Source organism: Lithobates pipiens, unplaced genomic scaffold (assembly GCF_037356315.1).
Source record: "Lithobates pipiens isolate NorthernLeopardFrog02 unplaced genomic scaffold, aLitPip1_a1.2 Scaffold_28, whole genome shotgun sequence".
NCBI lineage: Eukaryota > Metazoa > Chordata > Amphibia > Anura > Ranidae > Lithobates > Lithobates pipiens.
In genome coordinates this window covers 48689576-48708766 of record NW_027507789.1, presented here as the reverse complement: position 1 = coordinate 48708766, position 19191 = coordinate 48689576, and the positions used below count along the sequence as shown (strand labels likewise).

The 19191-nt window shown below is 49.0% G+C and overlaps 1 protein-coding gene across 2 annotated transcripts in view; it reads right to left on the bottom strand.

Annotated features, from left to right (window-relative positions):
• Positions 1-18931, bottom strand: part of RBL1 (RB transcriptional corepressor like 1) — a 95137-nt gene extending 76206 nt beyond the window's left edge. The window contains exon 1 of one of the 2 annotated variants that reach the window (XM_077459184.1): positions 18559-18931. In XM_077459184.1, coding sequence (XP_077315310.1) covers positions 18559-18717 — 159 coding nt within the window. In that variant the 5' untranslated portion in view covers positions 18718-18931. Of the gene's footprint in view, positions 1-9055; positions 9077-18558 lie in introns of those variants that run through there. The other variant, XM_077459185.1, reaches the window with a different exon arrangement.
• Positions 18932-19191: the final 260 nt, after the last annotated feature.

Below are 19191 nucleotides of genomic sequence, written 5' to 3'. Positions count from 1 at the left end.
TGTCCCCCCCCTCCATGGCAGAAATGAGGTGTGCACACAATCGTATTTACTCTCCCCAGTACATTTTCATTCGCGTTTTCTCTATTTTGTAAAATTGTTGGTGTTTATTCTTTATAGAGACTACTACATACAATCTCTTGGGAAATATACACTCCTGAAGCAGCAGTCACCACGCGAAACATGTCGAGTATGAATCAGCTTTATTGTCATTCTTTTTTCTCATTGTGGAGGAGTGAATGCACATTTTCACTGTTCAGTTTCCCTATAGCTATTTGTATGTTTTTTTTTTTTTGTTTAAACGCTTTATTGATTTAAAAAAGTTAGTACATACAAAAGTAGGTAAGGAATGTTATTTGTTAAGATGGTCACAATAGAACCAGATGCAGTGATAGTTACAGCATACAGTAACGATGATAAACATTTACAAGTAAATTGTAAGCGACGGTGTTCAGGCTCTGCAGTGGTGCGTTCGCCTCTCCTGGACACTCCATTTGGGAACTGTGTTCCAGGAGAGGAGGACTTGGCAAATCGAGCTGTTGCGCGTTGAAGATTCAGGTGTTAATAAAGTTAAGTGGGAGAAAGAGGAAGGATCTACAAGCACTTACAATCCAGTGAGCCTTAAGCCGTAAGGAATTTTTTTTTTTTGTTACATCAGAAATAATGCATTTGAGTGTATGTACACCTAGAATCCCGTAGGATTTAAATGAGTCAGGAAGGGTTAAATTGGAGCCGGAGTTTCCAGGTTTTACTGCATTTTGCGACTGTGTCAGTATATAAGCCGGAGCTATATTCAAATTCCTTGATCAAATTGAGTTGGGATCCAAGTTCTATGATAGTTGGAGTTAGGAGCTTTTCCATTTGCGCATAAGCAATCTAGCTGTGAATAATATATGCATCACAATGGGTCTGCGTTCCTTAGGGTAGGAGTCCATTACTATACTGAGGATACCTAGCGATGGAGAGGGATCAGATTTGCACCCGGTTATACCAGAGATAAAGGGCGAAAATTGCAGTCCAGAACAGGCGAATGTGCGGGCATTCCCAGAGGACGTGTAACAGAACCTCTAGTGGAGCAGTTCCTCCAGCAGAGGTCATCATCAACATTTGCAAACATATGTAACTGGACTGGTGTGAGGTACCATCTGTGGTGGATTTTTTGGGAGAGTTCCCAGTAGGTGGTGCATTTGGAGGATTTTAGATTATAGTGAATGGCTTTGCACCATTGGTGGTCAGTTATAGTGGTTCCTGTGGTCTCTTTCCCATCTTTTGTAGGTTGATTGCGTAAACTGGTCTTTGTTGTAAAGTGTTGTACATGAGGGCAATTCCTTTGGCTTAGAGGGAGGTATTAGTCCAAAAAGGACCATATTTTGTGCCGTATTTTAATATATAGGACATGGATATGCAATTAGCAGACCTCCAGCTGTTGCAGAACTACAAGTCCCATGAGGCATAGCAAGACTCCGACAGCCACAAGCATGACACCCAGAGGCATGATGGAAATTGTAGTTTTGCAACAGCTGGAGGTCCACTAATTGCATATCCCTGGTATAGGACATTATGTTTTTTTTAATGTAGGACGATAACGGTTTGTATGTGTACAGCCCAATTTTAGGTATATTGTGTACTTTGTAGATCTGAGAAGTCTAGGATTTTTTTGGCCGTGAAGTAGCGATGTGATAGGTTGGTATTTGACGTGAGACCACTATTTTAGGGAAAGATCCGGTATGAGAAATGTAAAGGTTTCTATCGGTATAGGTACAATTTGACCGTCTGTTAAAGATAGGGTGCTGTGGGTTAGAGTTTTCCATGCTGCGATCGCAGCCGAGATCGTGGGGCGTTTCATAGCTTTGGATTTTGGTGGGAAAAGAATGGGCTAGAAGGAAAGAACTTAAAATTGCCCTCGGGGAGGAAGGATTGTTCAATGTGTTGCCATTGTTTGTTACAGGAAGATGTGAACCAATGTCTTACCTGGTCCAGGGTCGCCGCTATAAGATAGCCATAGATATCAGGGAAACCCATACCTCCAACCGATTTATGTTTAATGATGGAGACACAAGGACAGCGTTTTTTTTTTACCCTGCCAAACAAAATCTGAGTGTTTTTCTAAGAGTGTTGAAGAAGGACATTGGTATATTTCTAGGTAAGGACCTGTACAAATAAAAGTTTAGGTAAAGTAAGCATTTTGAAGGCTGCAGTTCTGCCTGCCCAGGAGAGATGTTTGATCATCATTTGAAGTTCATGCTTACAAGTCTGGAGAAAGGGGGTGTAGTTATATGCGTGCATGTTGGAGGTCGGGGGTAGATAAATTAATTCCCAAATAGGGCATGGATGTGGTTACCCACTTATATGGGGCTATAGTTTTAAGACATGTCTTAGCAACTTCAGGTATCATTAAACTCAATACATTAGATTTTGATTCATTTACTTTATAAGGCGAGCAAGAGTTAAATTCATTCAAGATTTTTTGTACGTGAACCAGGGAGGAAGCCGTGTTTGTTAACGTCAAGATTATGTCGTTCGCAAATAAGGTCATTTTATAGTCTCGATCTCTGACACGGAGTCCATCAATATGAGGGGAAGTCGAATTTTCTGGGCCAAAGGTTCCATCAATAGTGTGAAAATAATTGGGGATAGGGGGTAGCCTTGTCTGGTGCCATTAGTTATAGGGATTGGATCAGAAAAGGTTCTATCTGAAAGGACTTGGACTGAGGGGGTGGGGGTGTGTGTGTGTGTGTGTGTGTGTGTGGCTAAAATGGCTGACAGGATATTACCAGTGAAATCAAATTCGCTTAGGGTGTGTTTCATATAGCCCCAGTGTATCCTATCAAATGCTTTTTCTGCGTCTAGGGTTATAAACAAAGAGGGGGTGTTAGTTGTCTCGGCGTAATAAAGGAGATTTGGCATTTTACAGGTTGCGTCAGATGCTTGTCTGCCCATAGTAAAGCCAACTTGATCTAGATGGATGAGATGGGGCATGATGGGGGCTAGTCTTTGGGCTATTAATTTTGCCTACAATTTAAGGTCGGTGTAAAGTAATGAAATGGGATGAAAGTTAGATGGGGTAACCGGCTCCCTTCCTGGGGAGGAGGACACAGCAGCGTTGAACACATGACAAAGATGTGGAGGTAAAGTGGTAGCAAACAATTTGCAATATTTGACCGAAAAAGCCATCGGGGCCAGTGGCTTTACCGGAGGGAAGTGTCAATATAGTTCTAATCATTTCAGAAGGGGGTAAAGGGGCAATTTAAGGACTCCATATGTTCAGGAGACAGTTTAGGTAGTTTTAGTTGGTCCAGAAACGTTTTGATGTCAGAGTCTTGGGTTGCGTTGTATAGTTTGTCTCCATTAGAAGGGTATCATGTGTTTAATTTGGTTCGCTAGGAGCTTGCCAACCTTATTCCCAGCTGTGTAGAAGATAGTGCGTAATTTAAACAGATGTTTTGCATTGAGAAAGGAACTAAGGTCATACCTAGCTTGGAAAAGTTTGTCGCTAATGGATGGTGAAGGGTTAGCTTTGATTGTTCCAAGTTGGAGATGTTGTCTAGCAATTCGTTCAGCTGCTGTGTCCTTTGGCGTTTAGCATGAGTGCTCATTTTAATGAGGGTGCTACGGAGGTTTGCCTTATGGGTGTGGGACTGATGTCTCGTTCAATTCAAAGTAGTCCTGTAAGCAGGTTTGAATAAATGTTTTGTTACTGGGGATTGCCATTAGATGTGGGTCGTTCCTCCAGTTCAGAAAAGTGGAGTGGGTAGACTTGTCCCCCAAAGTCAGCGAGATGGGTGCATGGTTAAACCATGTTATGGGTTGGCTATCAGTGGCATCTTGTAGCAATCGTTTATTTCCCACAAATAGATCTATTCTGGAGTAAGTGCAGTGAGGTTTCGAAAAGAAAGTAAAGCCCCTTTCCGAGGCACGCTGACACCTCCAGATATCAAATAGGTAGTTAGCGTGAAGAAATTGAGCGAGTCGCTGGACGTGGTTTCCTGGTTGATGGTCCTTTGACGTCTATGGAGTCGTCAGGTGCAAGGTTAAAGTCTCCGCCTAAAATTGTTTGGCCTTGTTGGAGGCCTTGAATTTTTTTCCCCCGGACCTTGCGTAGATGTTTACTAGCATATAGGTGATGTTGTTTAGTTCTCCTATCAGTATGATATATCTCCCTTAAGGGTCAGGTGTAATTGAGATTAGTTTGAACGTAATGGTGTCTTTAATGGCGAAGAGAACTCCTTTCGATTTGGTTGGGGCGTTAGCAAAGAAGATATGGGGGAAGTTTTTATGAGACATGGTGGGAGGTTTTTCCTGGCAGAAGTGTGTCTCATGTAAGCAGATCGCTATGGAGTTCACACGCTTCAGTCCATAGTGAGCATCTTTTCCCTGGGTGGTTTCCCTTATCGTTTGAGGTAATTTTGATTGGCATTGTGGATTCGATATTGCGCGTAGTGTTACAAAGTAGGCATCAGTACCTTGAGGTGATCCTGCGTCAGCAGTGTATCATGTCCGGTGGGGCCCTAGGGGACAATATTAAGGTAGTCACTAGATGTGGTGGTCAACTTACTTGAGAGAATTAGCTTATCGGCTTCTGCTGGAATTCAGTTGTTTCAATGTTTTTCGGTGTCGGTCTTTGCTGAAAAGAAGTGCAAGTGGTTGTAGACTGTAAAGAAGTCAGAAAGAGCAATAAAGAAGTCAGTATTTCAACAAATGTGCTGTACGCATAAACAGGCATTAGGGTAACTTGGGAATGAGCGGTAACTACCGCGACTGAAGTTGGGGTTGTTAGAGCTGTCCAGAGGAAGAAGAGGGCTCCGACAGGCAATCCAGGGCTTGCATGTTACCTGTAATTGTGGAGATATTTCAGGTGGTCATTTCATCAGAAGGGTCAAAATCATCCCAATCGCCAGTATTGCTGCTGCTTGTGGCACGGTGTGGGTGACGTTGCTCCAACGGTTCTAAGATGTGCCACTGGCGCAGCAGGGAGAAGCCTTCACCGAGGTTGCAGACAGAGAAAAATTTGTTATCTTTGGTGATAAGTTTGACCGGGTGATCCCACTTGTATGGAATTTGGTGGTTGCCAAATTTCTGCGTTGCACCATGTATTTGTATGTATTTGGATAAATCCGCAAAAAAGGGCAGGGCTGCATATGGCTGAGGGAAGTCAGCAGGATTCCTCGTAGCGTGCGGGAGTTTTTCCTTAATATGGAAAAAATGAATGCAGGACAATGGTGTCTCTGGGTATGGTGTCCGCTAGATGTGGCGGCTTGGGTAAATGATGTATGCGGTCGATTACCACTTCCCCTGGAGGGGTGTCAGGGAGAAATGTGGATAATAGCTGCATAAAGTAAAGTAATCTTTTAGTGCATATTGTAGGACAGATTCTGGCATTCCTCTTATTTTTAAGTTGCTCCTTCTGGAATGGTCTTGCAAATCTGCTATTTTGGCTTTCATCCATTCAATATCTTCTGCCTCTTCCCCTTGTGCATCCACTAAACTGTTAAAAGAAGATGTCACTTCTCCCAGCTTTGATTCTATGGTAGTAACCCCGCCACCAAGATAGGACACTTCAGAAGCAAACTCGTGCATCATTTTTCTTATATCAGAATGAATGGCATTTTGTAGCACGAGAAGCACTTCTTTTAGAGTAGTGTCAAGGACAGGTTGGTTTAGCGTTGGATATCCAGCAATGGAGCTGGAGTCAGTCTGATTAATAGGAGGCATTACATTAAAATGGCTTACCTCAGCTGCATGTGTGTCCTGCGTCAGCTTTGTCTTAGCTGGGCTGGTGGAAGGGGAAGAAGCTGCAGAGATGCTGCCCGTGGTGTGTGGCACCATAGGGGCTCCTGTTAATGAATCACCACAGGTGGTGTGTGTGAGGCCACCATGGCATGCGCCTGTATGGCCGCTGGCGCTATCTTGGGATCCTGATATGTGAGGCGGCGGAGTGAATTCTGTTAATTTCCATGGCGTTGGGCATACTTTATTTCATTTATACATCTCGGCCGTGGTCCTGGGGGTTCCTTGTCCCTTCCAGAGATGCTGCGTATACTGTATGGAGAGCTGTGTTCGTCGTTTGTGCCCTGAATAGCCGCCGTTCCCTCAGAGCTCTCTCTAAGCAGCCATCGTGGTTGGTTCCCGGCCAAGCCCCCCCCATATTTGTATGTATTTTGCATAGATTTCCTTCCAAGGACTTTTTTTATTTAAAATAGAAATTGTTTGTTGATTCTAAATTCATACTTTTTTTTTATACTAAAATGTATGCGAGTCCTTACTAGACCATGAAAGTCCACAGTTGCCTTAGATTTTCTGCCTAACTGTTTTTGTAAATTTATAGGACAACGGTACTTTAATGAATTTTCTAATATATATAGCAGCTAATTCTCAAGCAATCGGGGGGGGGGGTGTGGGGAAATCAAGAAATATAGATCCCTCTCCGATCCAAGAACACAACAGATGAGATATCTCAGAATTCTGTTAAAGCCGACCTTCAGTCATTTTTTTCATCTTTCCATCTATTAAAATCTTCTGCCCTTGTTTTAAAGCGGGGGTTCACACAAAAATTGAACCTCCCCTTTTCGGAACCCTCCCCCTGTTCGTCACAGCACCTTCCGGGGGGGGGGGGGGGGGGGGCATACACTCCCACTTGGGTCTATGCCTCTTCCTTTCCCACCACACTGTCTGCTGGGACACACACGGGTCCCAGAGACAGCGTGGACCATTCTCATTGTGCTGCGCGACTCATGCATTCGCAGTAGGGAGTAAGCTGCAAGGCTTCATTTCCTGAGTCCCATACTGAAAATGGCGGCGGCAGCATCCCAGGACCGAAGGACGGTTCGGGCTCCAACATCGCTGGACCCTGGGACAGTGTCCTTATTTTAAAAGGCAGCAGCTGCAGTATTTGTAGCTGCTGACTTTTAAAGGAAAAAATTATCATTTTTGCAGGACTCCCTCTAACTTTGGATAACACTTTTGTTTTTCTGCCAGTAAATACCTTATACAGCCCACTTCCTGTTTCTTGTCTGGCCATTAGTCTAGGCTTATGACATACACAGCTCTCACTCTGCTGAAATTTTGCCACAAGGGGGTCATAAGAGGGCCAATGAAAGCTGGAGGTGTGCCTCTGTAAATCCAGGAAGTGAACAGGCAGCAGCTTCAGCTGCCCACAGTTAAAATGGATGTGGCTAGACTTAGTGGAGGGAGATTTCTGCAGCATATTTGGCAAGTACAGTATATATAAAATATGCAAAGTGGTTGAAGGGAAGCTTCAGAATGGCAAAGATGTTTTTATTACAAATTGTGAGCAGAGTGCAGTTTCTCTTTATTTAATCCAAGGATCCCATGTTTTTTCAAATAGTTTGGTTTGTTCATGCTTACTAGAAAAGATCACTCAGAGTTGGGGATGTACTGATTATTCATAACAGTGGCAGAAAACTCAGATTAGGAGACTGGCTCTTCCAGATCCACTGGGCCCCCAAAACACAGACCGTACGAGTTAAGGGACTGACCCCCCACATGGATGTCAAATTGCAGCTGTGTCCTAAATGACATGGCATGGGACTTCCTGCATGGAACACCCGCACAGGCAAAATACAGCCCTCGCTCTCCCACTTTGAATGACAATTGCGCAGTCATGCTACACTGTACCCAAATGTTTTAATCATTCCTCACACATACGATGCTTGATGTGACAAATAAAGCTTTCTTTTGGTAGTATTTAAACACTGCTGTTTTTTTGTAAAAAATAAAGACCAAAAATGTTGAAAAAAAATCTAAAAATCGGGCCCTTTTCACACTGGAGTGGTTTTCAGGCGCTACAGCACTAAAAATAGCACCTGTGTAGCGCCTGAGAAAAAAAAAAAAAAAAAAAAAAAACGCCCCTTTCACTCCAGTGTGAAAGCCGGAGGGCTTTCGCACTGGAGCGGTGCGATAGCAGAACAGTAAAAAAAGTCCTGCTAGCCGCAATCTTTGGAGAGGTGAAAAGAGCGGTGTATTCACTGATCCTACCCATTGAAATCAATGGGACAGCGTGGCTATACCGCTGGCAAAGCAGACCGCTGCTATAAATAGCGGCACTTTACCGCAGACGCCCGCACCGCCCCATTGTGAAAGGGGCCTAAATGTTTTTTAATTTTTTTTCTGTCAGTGAATTTTGTAACCAAGTCATTTTTCACCTTCACTGATGTGCGCTGATGAGGCGGCACCGATAGGCTGACCTGGTGGGCACTGATGCCACACTGATGGAGAGCAGTGATGGGCAGCACTGATTGCCAGCACTGACTGGCATGGCTAATGGGCACTGAATGGTGGCACTTGTGTGCAGTGGTGGGCACTGATTGCTGGCACCGTTTTACACTTTATTGTAATCAGGGCTCTGATGAGTGCCCCGATTACATTCCTACACGTCCCCCTGTGAGGAGATCCCGCTGATCGGCTCTCCTCGCCACACATTATGTCAGTGAGAGGCAAGGAGAGCCGATTACTGGCACTTCCTTGTTTACATGTGACCGGCTTTGACTGGACACAGCCGATCACATGTTTAAAGAGCTGCGGACATGGCTCTTTACACAGATCAGGGTCGCGCAGTGTCCTAGCAACACAGCGCAGACACGCAAGAGTGGCTGTTCTGGGACGCCATCATAGAACAAGAGCTGCACCGTCCTGCTGTCATTTGACAGTGGGCGGGCAGCAACCAGTCAAAGAGCAACTCCACTTCTGTTGGAGGATGGAAAAAAAAAAAAAAAAAAAAAACACAACACACACAGACACACACACTTCCCCCTTTGGGTAATCTAAGTACATTGCAAGGATTTTACCAAACTTTGTTGCAGATGCCTAACCTTTTGTTATTCTGAAGAAATCTGTATGGGTATGCTGCACTTACAGGGCTCAAATAAGGAAAGCGGCAAGGTCTGCATTCCTTTAGATGTGATTTTCCATTGGGAGTATCTGACCAAAAATGTAATTTTTGTTGCAGGGGATGCTCAAATTCAAATTTTCATCTTAGAGCAGACTTCTGGGATCATCAGCGAACCAATCACACAAGCAGGAAAACCGGAGTTAGACTTACTGGTAACTCTTTCTAGGAGTCTTCCAGGACAGCCTCTGAGATATAGGGCTCCTCCCTCTGGGACAGGAAACACATCAACCCAATAAGATAAAAAGGGTGGTCCTCCAGGCCCTCCTCAGTTTTACTCAAAGAACCGCCGGAAGGCTCTGAAAGACATAACACACTAACAACCACGTTAGTACACATCCTCACCACTAGTCAATCTAAACAACTTTGGGTGGGAAACCAGGCTGTCCTGGAAGACTCCTAGAAATAGGGTTACCGGTAAGTCTAACTCCGGTTTTCTCATATAGTCTTCCAGGACAGCCTCTGAGATAAGCAAGGAACTCACCTTGTCAGGGCGGGACTACTGCCTGGAGGACCTTGCGTCCAAAAGGCTGTTCCTTATCAGACAATAAATTCAGACGGTAATGTCTTGTAAAAGTAGAGTAGCTGGACCAAGTTGCTGCATTGCAGATTTCCTCCGGAGAGGATCCAGCCCTTGAAACCGAAACAGCCCTGGTAGTGGGCCTTAACTAAGGGAGCCCGCTTCCCCTCTATCTCGCAGGCCTTAACTATCGCCATTCTTTATCCACCTGGCGATAGACGATTTGGACGCCTTGCGGGCGCCCGAATAATTAACAAAAAGTGAATCTGACTTCCTGAAGTCCCTAGTGGCTTCCAGAAAAACTAAAAGGCTTCTTCTGACATCAAAGATCCCACCTCATCCCTGTCTGAGGTTGAAAAAAAAATGTTGGCAAAATAATGTCCTGTGTCCTATGAAAAGTAGACACAACCTTAGGGAGAAAACTAGGGTCAGTCCTAAGCACTACCCTATCCTCTAAAATTAACAAAAACTGCTCCCTGATCAAGAGAGCTTGCAGATCACTCACCCTTCTGGCTGAGGTGATCGCTATCAAAAAAAAAACAAAACACTGTCTTCAGTACTATACATTAAAGTGATGCCTTCTCTAAGGGATCTTGGGTCAAGGACCCAAGGACAAATCCCAGGTAGGGCAGGGCTTAATTTTCACAGGCCTGGACCCAGCCAGAGCTTTGAAAAAGTTCTTGACAAAAGGATTCTGCTGGAGAGAGGACTGAAGGAAAACATTTAAGGACGCCACCTGTACCTTTAGGGTGCTGATAGAAAAGACCCAGCTCTACCCCCGCTTGAAGAAAATCTAAAACTGCCAGGACGACTAACTCCCTGTTCTCGCAACCAGGAGTTAAACCTTTTCCCTATCTTGGCGTAAATCGCCCTTGTTACCGGCTTACGGCATTCCAACAAGGTTTTGACCACTCTGAGAAACCCTGCGATCTGAAGAGCTGTTCCTCAGATACGAGGCCGCCCGCTTGAGTCTCTCTATCTGAGGGTGTAGAACGGGCCCCTGGGAAACCAAATAAAAAAAAAAAAAAAAAAAATGGGCCAGCGAATTCTGAGCGCCCTTCAGATGAATCGCTGATAGAGGACAAGTTCCTCTCGGGCCAACAAAAAATTCTGTCTGCAATAGCCTGCAGCGCGGGGCTTCTGGTTCCCCCCTGCTTGTTCAGATAAGCTACTGCTGCCACATTGTCTGACTGAACCTGCAGATCCCAGCCCTGTATCTGGGACTGGAAAGCTTCTATCGCTCTCAAAAATCGCCAGAAGCTCCTTCTGGTTTAAGGAACAACCTCCCTCTACTTTCGACCAGGTCCCCTGGGCTAAGACGCCCTCTAGGTGGGCACCCCAACCAAACGCACTGGTATCGGTCGTGACCACCACCGCGGCCTGTCGGGAACCAGGGAAGACCCTTGTCCAGGTTGACCTGGGCCCGCCGCCACCACCGAGACCTCCTGACGGCGGAGGATAAGGGCATAAACTTGATCCAGGCTCTGCTCCTTGCCATCCCAATAACGGAGCATAAGGCTCTGCAACAGGTGCCGATGATGCCTTGCCCAAGCCACCGCTGGAAAACATGATGTCATCAGCCCCAAGACTCTCATAACCTCTAATATCTGTGCTTTCCGACCTGATTGAAGCTGGGCTTCCGCCTTCTCTAACTTCCTGATCTTCTCTGCCGGAAGAAACACCCTCATCTCCACCAAAGAGATCCTGTACCCTAGATACAGGACCTCCTGTGAGGGGGGTCAACTGGGATTTTTCCTGGTTGATCAGCCACCCCAGCGAACACTTTCTCCAGCTGTTCGGCCGACTGGGCTATAAACAGTAGATCGTCCAAATATGGAATTGCTGTTATAGCCCTGAGCCTTAACGGGCCAGAGCCTCTGCCAGTACCTTCGTAAAGATCCTTTGTGAGCCCGAAAGGAAGAGCTCAAAACTGGAGGTGTACCACTCCTGTGCTTGTCTAGACTGCTAACCTGAGAAACCGCTGGGACTCCGGATGAATTGGGATGTGTAAATATGCATCCCTGAGGTCCGCCGTGGCCATGTGACAACCCCGAAACAGAAACTTTGTTACCGAAAAGATTGACTCCATCCGGAACAGTTTGTATTTTATGAACCTGTTCAAGGGGCGGAGATTCAGGATCAACCTGAATTTCCCCGAAGGCTTCTTTACCTTGAAGACGTGGGAGTAAACACCCAAGCTTCGTTCCCCCTGGGGAACCTGTACCAATACCTCTTGGTCTAGCAGGTCTCCTAACAGAAGACCCAGAGCCTGAGCCTTCTCTTGGTCCCTTGGTAACCTGGTTACCTGAAAATTCGGGAAGGGAACAGAACCAAACTCCAACCTGTAGCCGTTCCTTATTATGGCTCGTATGAACGGACTTTCGGTTGAAGCGACCCCTTGTGGGAGGAACTTCCCCAGCCTTTCCCCCCACCGGGACACAGGAGTCACCGGGTTTTAGAGGAGGGTTGAGGAGGAATGAATAAGATTGCTCCCCTGCCCCTCCCCTTGCGACCCGACCAAAGTTTTTTGGGGCGAACCTCCCTTTCCTGCAGGTTCTGCTGCCTAGAGCCTCGAAAAAAAAACCTTTCCTTCAGACTTCCTTTTCTTCTCTGGGAAAGCTTTCTTCTTATCCTGCGTGTGCTCCAACGCCTCTTGCAGGCCAGGCCCGAACAAGTGGTCCCCTGAAAAAGGTAATCCGCACAGCCTTAATTTCGAAGCTGCGTCCCCCGTCCAGGTCTTAAGCCATACAGCCCTTCTGGCTGCATTCACTAACGCAGCAGACCTAGCGGCTAATTTGACTGACTCCGCGGAGGCTTCGGCCAAAAACCCCACTGCCTTGAACAGTAACGGGAAGGACTTCAACAGTTGTTGCCTGGAAGTGCCCGCTGAAATATGCGACTGCAACTGCGTAAGCCAACACTCTAAATTCCTGGCCACATAGGCGGCTGCTAGGGGTGGTTTAAGCCCAATCGAAGAGGCATCCCAAGCCCTCTTAACCATGGGGTCCTTGAGTGAACCCATATCATCAAAAGCCAAATCCGTCTTTTTAGAGACTTTAGCCAAGGGGGCATCAAGCTTGGGGACCTTGTTCCAGGGATGCGCCGCTGCCTGAAAAAAAAGGCCTCTTTTTTCCGGCTGCTCCCACTCCAGCAGAATAGCCTCAATCAGCGATTTATGAACAGGGAATACCCTGTCTTTCAGTGCACTTGACCCCTGATACATCAAGTCGTGTTTTGAAAGATGGACCTGTTCTTCCCTGATTTCCAGCGTGTCATATCCCTTTAAGGTCACCCACGTCGTCCAAAGATAACTTGTATCTGGACAACCTAGAGGACTCTTCCTCCCCCTCTGACTCAGAAGTAGACTCTGTCCGAGAGGAGGCTAGCGACCTTGGTATCCTCTCCTTATCCACCTCTTCCTCCTGACTTGGCTCAAACAAGGAAGGCATGCTCACGGTCCTGGGTAAGGAGACAGAAGGACCATGCATCCTATCCATCATACTCTTAAAACGACTGGAAAGTGGATGCAATCTCATCCTTTAGGGATGTCAAGACTTTGTGACAAGCTGCCACCAAGTCCTCCTTAACAAGGCTACTGACAGTCCGGGCAAAGCGGCTTCTCCCAACCGGTGCCTAACTTAGCCCCACACACGGCACATTTCCTTCTGGGCAAAGGTATCTGGGCTCTGTCCTGTTTGACCTAAAAGAGAAGAAAAACAGGGTCCCATTAGAATACCACCCCTGACTCACACCACTGTGCTTCTAGGGCCTGTCTAGGAAGTGCCCCCCTCACCAGCAGGTTCCCCACCCCAGGAGGGTACTACAGTCAAAGTGACCCCTAAACCCCCGAGTGTAAGTCCTGGTCTGCCCTCACCAAGCTTACCTGGGAGGTGCTGGAGCCTGATGAACCAGAGTCCACCTGCACCACTGTGCCCTCCATGGTTCCCGTGTTCACTCAGTCTCCCTGAGCCTTTACACCGCTCCAGATGGCCCTGTAGCCACACCGCCGCGCCCAGAGGACTGGACAGGTCCCGCGGCGCCCCGAGGAAGCAATTCCAGCGGAAGTGTGTTTCTCGCACTTCCGAACGCTGGAAGGCAAAAACTCCGCCCACTCACGCTGTTCGTTCCTTGCGACCACACCACTTCATGCAGTACCCGAACGTCTCTCGCCCGCCATCCGACCAGCCAGGTACGAGCAGTTAGCGAGATAGTGGGGGGATTGCCGCACATCGGGGTCCCGTTCTCTCCAAACGTTTCATGGCAGCAGGGACTAATAGCTACCCTCTCCTCCCTCCGATCGGATCGAGGGGTGCTATGGGCAAGGTCCACCAGGTGCTCCCCCAGGACACTCCCTGAGAAAAGGAGCTGCCCTACTAGTTCCAACCTGCTCCTTCCGAACCGGCAAGAAACACAAAAAAACTGAGGAGGGCCTGGAGGACCACCCTTTTTATCTGATTGGGTTGACGCGTTTCCTGTCTCGGAGGGGGAGGAGCCCTATATCTCAGAGGCTGTCCTAGAAAACGTTATGAGAAAGTCATTTTTAATAACATTCAGTTACAAATATATATATCATTTTTTTATTAGTAGCCAATTTATTTAAATTAAATTATTTTATTTATATAAAAGTGGAGTTACCCTTTAACCACTTGCCGACCGCCGCACGACGATGTACTTCCTATTTTTGAAGAGGGATATCTCGGTAACAGCAGCAGCTGCTGCCACAACCGAGATATCCATCTCTTCAGGCGGCGGTCGGCTGTACGATAACGGTGGTCTCCGCGAGATCACCGCTATCGGCGGGGGGAGAGGTGCCACCCCCCCTCCCGCCGCTTACCGGAGCCGTCGGTAGCGGCGGAGGCGATCGGGTCCTTTCATCTGCTGGGTATGGAGACAAGTGAGGCTAAGATGGCCCCCACTCGTCTCTATACCATAGGAGGGCGGAAGCGACGTCAAAACGTCACTTCCACCCATACCTTTTAAAAGGTATATTTTTTTTAAATGTCAGATTTTTTTTTTTTGATTTTTTTTTGCATTTTAGCCCAAATATGAGATCTGAGGACTTTTTGACCCCAGATCTCATATTTAAGAGGACCTGTCACGCTTTTTTCTATTACAAGGGATGTTTACATTCCTTGAAATAGGAATAAAAGTGATCCATTTTTTTTTTTTTTTTAAAACAGTAAAAATAAATAAAATCAATTAAAATAAATAAGAAAAAAATAAATAAAAAATTTAAAAACACCCCGTCACGACGAGCTTGCGCACAGAAGCGAGCGCATACGTGAGTAGCGCCCGCATATGAAAACGGTGGTCAAACCACACATGTGAGGTATCGCCGCGATCGGTAGAGCGAGAGCAATAATTCTAGCCCTAGACCTCCTCTGTAACGCAAAAAATGCAACCTGTAGAATTTTTTAAATGTCGCTTATGGAGATTTTTGAGGCTAAAAGTTTGACGCCATTCCACGAGCGGGCGCAATTTTGAAGCGTGACATGTTGGGTATCAATTTACTCGGCGTACCATTATCTTTCACAATATAAAAAAAAATTGGGCTAATTTTACTGTTGTCTTATTTTTTTATTAAAAAAAGTGAATTTTTTCCCCAAAAAGTGCGCTTGTAAGACCGCTGCGCAAATACGGTGCGAAAAAAAGTATTTAAATGACCGCCATTTTATTCTCTAGGGTGTTAGAAAAAAAACAATATAAAATGTTTGGGGGTTCTAAGTAATTTTCTAGCAAAAAAAAATGTTTTAAACATGTAAACACCAAGTCTGAAAAAGTACTCCCCTGTACTCAGGATCTTGGCTGGCTCTGCAATGCCTGTACATTGAGCGCCTCTACACTTCATCTCAATGCACTCTGCACTGCTTGTCCGCCCCCCACTTTATCTTCTTCCACTCCACCACCTCCTGTACAGATCCCTCTCCAGAACATGAGCTTTCCCCACCATGTAAACAGTAACGTGTCATATTTGCATTGCTTTAGCTGCCAATCAGATCTGATGGACCCATACCAATGACAACCAACACACATCACTACATTTGTGCTTTTCCCTACCCCCCCACTCCACCTAAAACAAGTCAATTTCTAACCAATCAAGGAGCCTCATACACCACTGGTGAAATCGTACAATCAGAATCAGTCCGAGGACCCCCTCCTCCCCCCCGTAAAGCATGTACCCCCATAGTACGAGGGTCCCCCGCCAAACATCTCATACCCCCATAGTACGAGGACCCCCCGCCATACATCGCGTACCCCCATAGTATGAGGACCCCCTGTACAGTGTATACCACCATGGGATGACAGCCCCCCATACAGTGTACCCCCATAGTATGACCACCTAATACAATGAACCCCCACCGTACAGCATGTACCCCCATAGTATGACCACCTAATACAATGAACCCCCACCGTACAGCATGTACCCCCATAGTACGAGGGGTCCCCCTTGTACAAGGGATCCCCGTCGTACAGTGTGTACCCCATAGTATGAGGGGGCCCCTCCCCCCGTACAGTGCGTACCCCTGTGGGATGAGGGGCCACTCCCCCCGTACAGTGCGCACCCCAGTGGGATGAGGACCCCATACAGTGTGTACCCCCGTGGGATGAGGACCCCATACAGTGTGTACCCCCGTGGGATGAGGAGCCTCTCCCCCCCCCCGTACAGTGTGTACCCCCGTAGTACGAGGAGCCTCTCCCCCCCCCGTACAGTGTGTACCCCCGTAGTACGAGGAGCCTCTCGCCCCCCGTACGTGTGTACCCCCGTAGTACGAGGAGCCTCTCCCCCCCCCGTACAGTGTGTACCCCCGTAGTACGAGGAGCCTCTCCCCCCCCGTACAGTGTGTACCCCCGTAGTACGAGGAGCCTCTCCCCCCCCCGTACAGTGTGTACCCCCGTAGTACGAGGAGCCTCTCCCCCCCCCGTACAGTGTGTACCCCGTAGTACGAGGAGCCTCTCCCCCCCCCCCGTACAGTGTGTACCCCGTAGTACGAGGAGCCTCTCCCCCCCCCGTACAGTGTGTACCCCCGTAGTACGAGGAGCCTCTCCCCCCCCCCGTACAGTGTGTACCCCCGTAGTACGAGGAGCCTCTCCCCCCCCCGTACAGTGTGTACCCCCGTAGTACGAGGAGCCTCTCCCCCCCCCGTACAGTGTGTACCCCCGTAGTACGAGGAGCCTCTCCCCCCCCCGTACAGTGTGTACCCCCGTAGTACGAGGAGCCTCTCCCCCCCCCGTACAGTGTGTACCCCCGTAGTACGAGGAGCCTCTCCCCCCCCCGTACAGTGTGTACCCCCATAGTACGAGGAGCCTCTCCCCCCCCCGTACAGTGTGTACCCCCATAGTACGAGGAGCCTCTCCCCCCCCCGTACAGTGTGTACCCCCATAGTACGAGGAGCCTCTCCCCCCCCCGTACAGTGTGTACCCCCATAGTACGAGGAGCCTCTCCCCCCCCCGTACAGTGTGTACCCCCATAGTACGAGGAGCCTCTCCCCCCCCGTACAGTGTGTACCCCCATAGTACGAGGAGCCTCTCCCCCCCCCGTACAGTGTGTACCCCCATAGTACGAGGAGCCTCTCCCCCCCCCGTACAGTGTGTACCCCCATAGTACGAGGAGCCTCTCCCCCCCCCGTACAGTGTGTACCCCCATAGTACGAGGAGCCTCTCCCCCCCCCGTACAGTGTGTACCCCCATAGTACGAGGAGCCTCTCCCCCCCCCGTACAGTGTGTACCCCCATAGTACGAGGAGCCTCTCCCCCCCCGTACAGTGTGTACCCCCATAGTACGAGGAGCCTCTCCCCCCCCCGTACAGTGTGTACCCCCATAGTACGAGGAGCCTCTCCCCCCCCCGTACAGTGTGTACCCCCATAGTACGAGGAGCCTCTCCCCCCCCGTACAGTGTGTACCCCCATAGTACGAGGAGCCTCTCCCCCCCGTACAGTGTGTACCCCCATAGTACGAGGAGCCTCTCCCCCCCGTACAGTGTGTACCCCCATAGTACGAGGAGCCTCTCCCCCCCGTACAGTGTGTACCCCCATAGTACGAGGAGCCTCTCCCCCCCGTACAGTGTGTACCCCCATAGTACGAGGAGCCTCTCCCCCCCGTACAGTGTGTACCCCCATAGTACGAGGAGCCTCTCCCCCCCGTACAGTGTGTACCCCCATAGTACGAGGAGCCTCTCCCCCCCGTACAGTGTGTACCCCCATAGTACGAGGAGCCTCTCCCCCCCGTACAGTGTGTACCCCCATAGTACGAGGAGCCTCTCCCCCCCGTACAGTGTGTACCCCCATAGTACGAGGAGCCTCTCCCCCCGTACAGTGTGTACCCCCATAGTACGAGGAGCCTCTCCCCCCCGTACAGTGTGTACCCCCATAGTACGAGGAGCCTCTCCCCCCCGTACAGTGTGTACCCCCATAGTACGAGGAGCCTCTCCCCCCCGTACAGTGTGTACCCCCATAGTACGAGGAGCCTCTCCCCCCGTACAGTGTGTACCCCCATAGTACGAGGAGCCTCTCCCCCCGTACAGTGTGTACCCCCATAGTACGAGGAGCCTCTCCCCCCGTACAGTGTGTACCCCCATAGTACGAGGAGCCTCTCCCCCCGTACAGTGTGTACCCCCATAGTACGAGGAGCCTCTCCCCCCGTACAGTGTGTACCCCCATAGTACGAGGAGCCTCTCCCCCCGTACAGTGTGTACCCCCATAGTACGAGGAGCCTCTCCCCCCGTACAGTGTGTACCCCCATAGTACGAGGAGCCTCTCCCCCCGTACAGTGTGTACCCCCATAGTACGAGGAGCCTCTCCCCCCGTACAGTGTGTACCCCCATAGTACGAGGAGCCTCTCCCCCCGTACAGTGTGTACCCCCATAGTACGAGGAGCCTCTCCCCCGTACAGTGTGTACCCCCATAGTACGAGGAGCCCCTCCCCCGTACAGTGTGTACCCCCATAGTACGAGGAGCCCCTCCCCCCGTACAGTGTGTACCCCCATAGTACGAGGAGCCCCTCCCCCCGTACAGTGTGTACCCCCATAGTACGAGGAGCCCCTCCCCCCGTACAGTGTGTACCCCCATAGTACGAGGAGCCCCTCCCCCCGTACAGTGTGTACCCCCATAGTAAGAGGGGCCCCCTCTCCTCCTCTGACCTCCAGGCTGTAGGTGCTCCATGTCCGGGTGAAGTTGCTCAGCGTCCGGACCGCCGTCTCCTCCTCCAGGTTGAGTTCCCCGCACAGACTCTCCAGCTCCTCCCGGGCTCTCTCCCCGGCTCCCCCGTCCGAGGAGTTGGAGGACTCGTCCCTCTCCATCGTTATTATGAATAATTATATTCCCTTCGCCAGCTCTCCCCGCACTTCTCCTTCCCACAATCCTCCACGACACCGAAAAGGCGCGAAAACTGGACAGGCTCACACCCCGCCGTATCCCTCCGCCGGCCGTAATTATCCCCGTCAACCCCTCAGACCGGGGCTACCCTCCCCAACCGAACCCCACATTTTACACCGGGGTCGCCGGAGAAGCTGGGAAGGGGGAAGAGAGACTTTTCTAGCCCATAGTCCCGGAGCGGCGGAGGGATACCAGCGAGAGGCCGCACTGCATTGTGGGAGTTGTAGTCTGTGAGGAGAGTTAAAGCCCCAGAGTGTGTTCAATGTTCCTCCTCAGACACTGATCAGCACTAATCACCACAGAGCTCCGTGTATTCACCGCCTCTGTGCTGCTCGCTGAACATGCTTTTTTTTAAATTTTTATAGTTGAGTATGGAAGGAGTTCATTTCTTGCTGTCT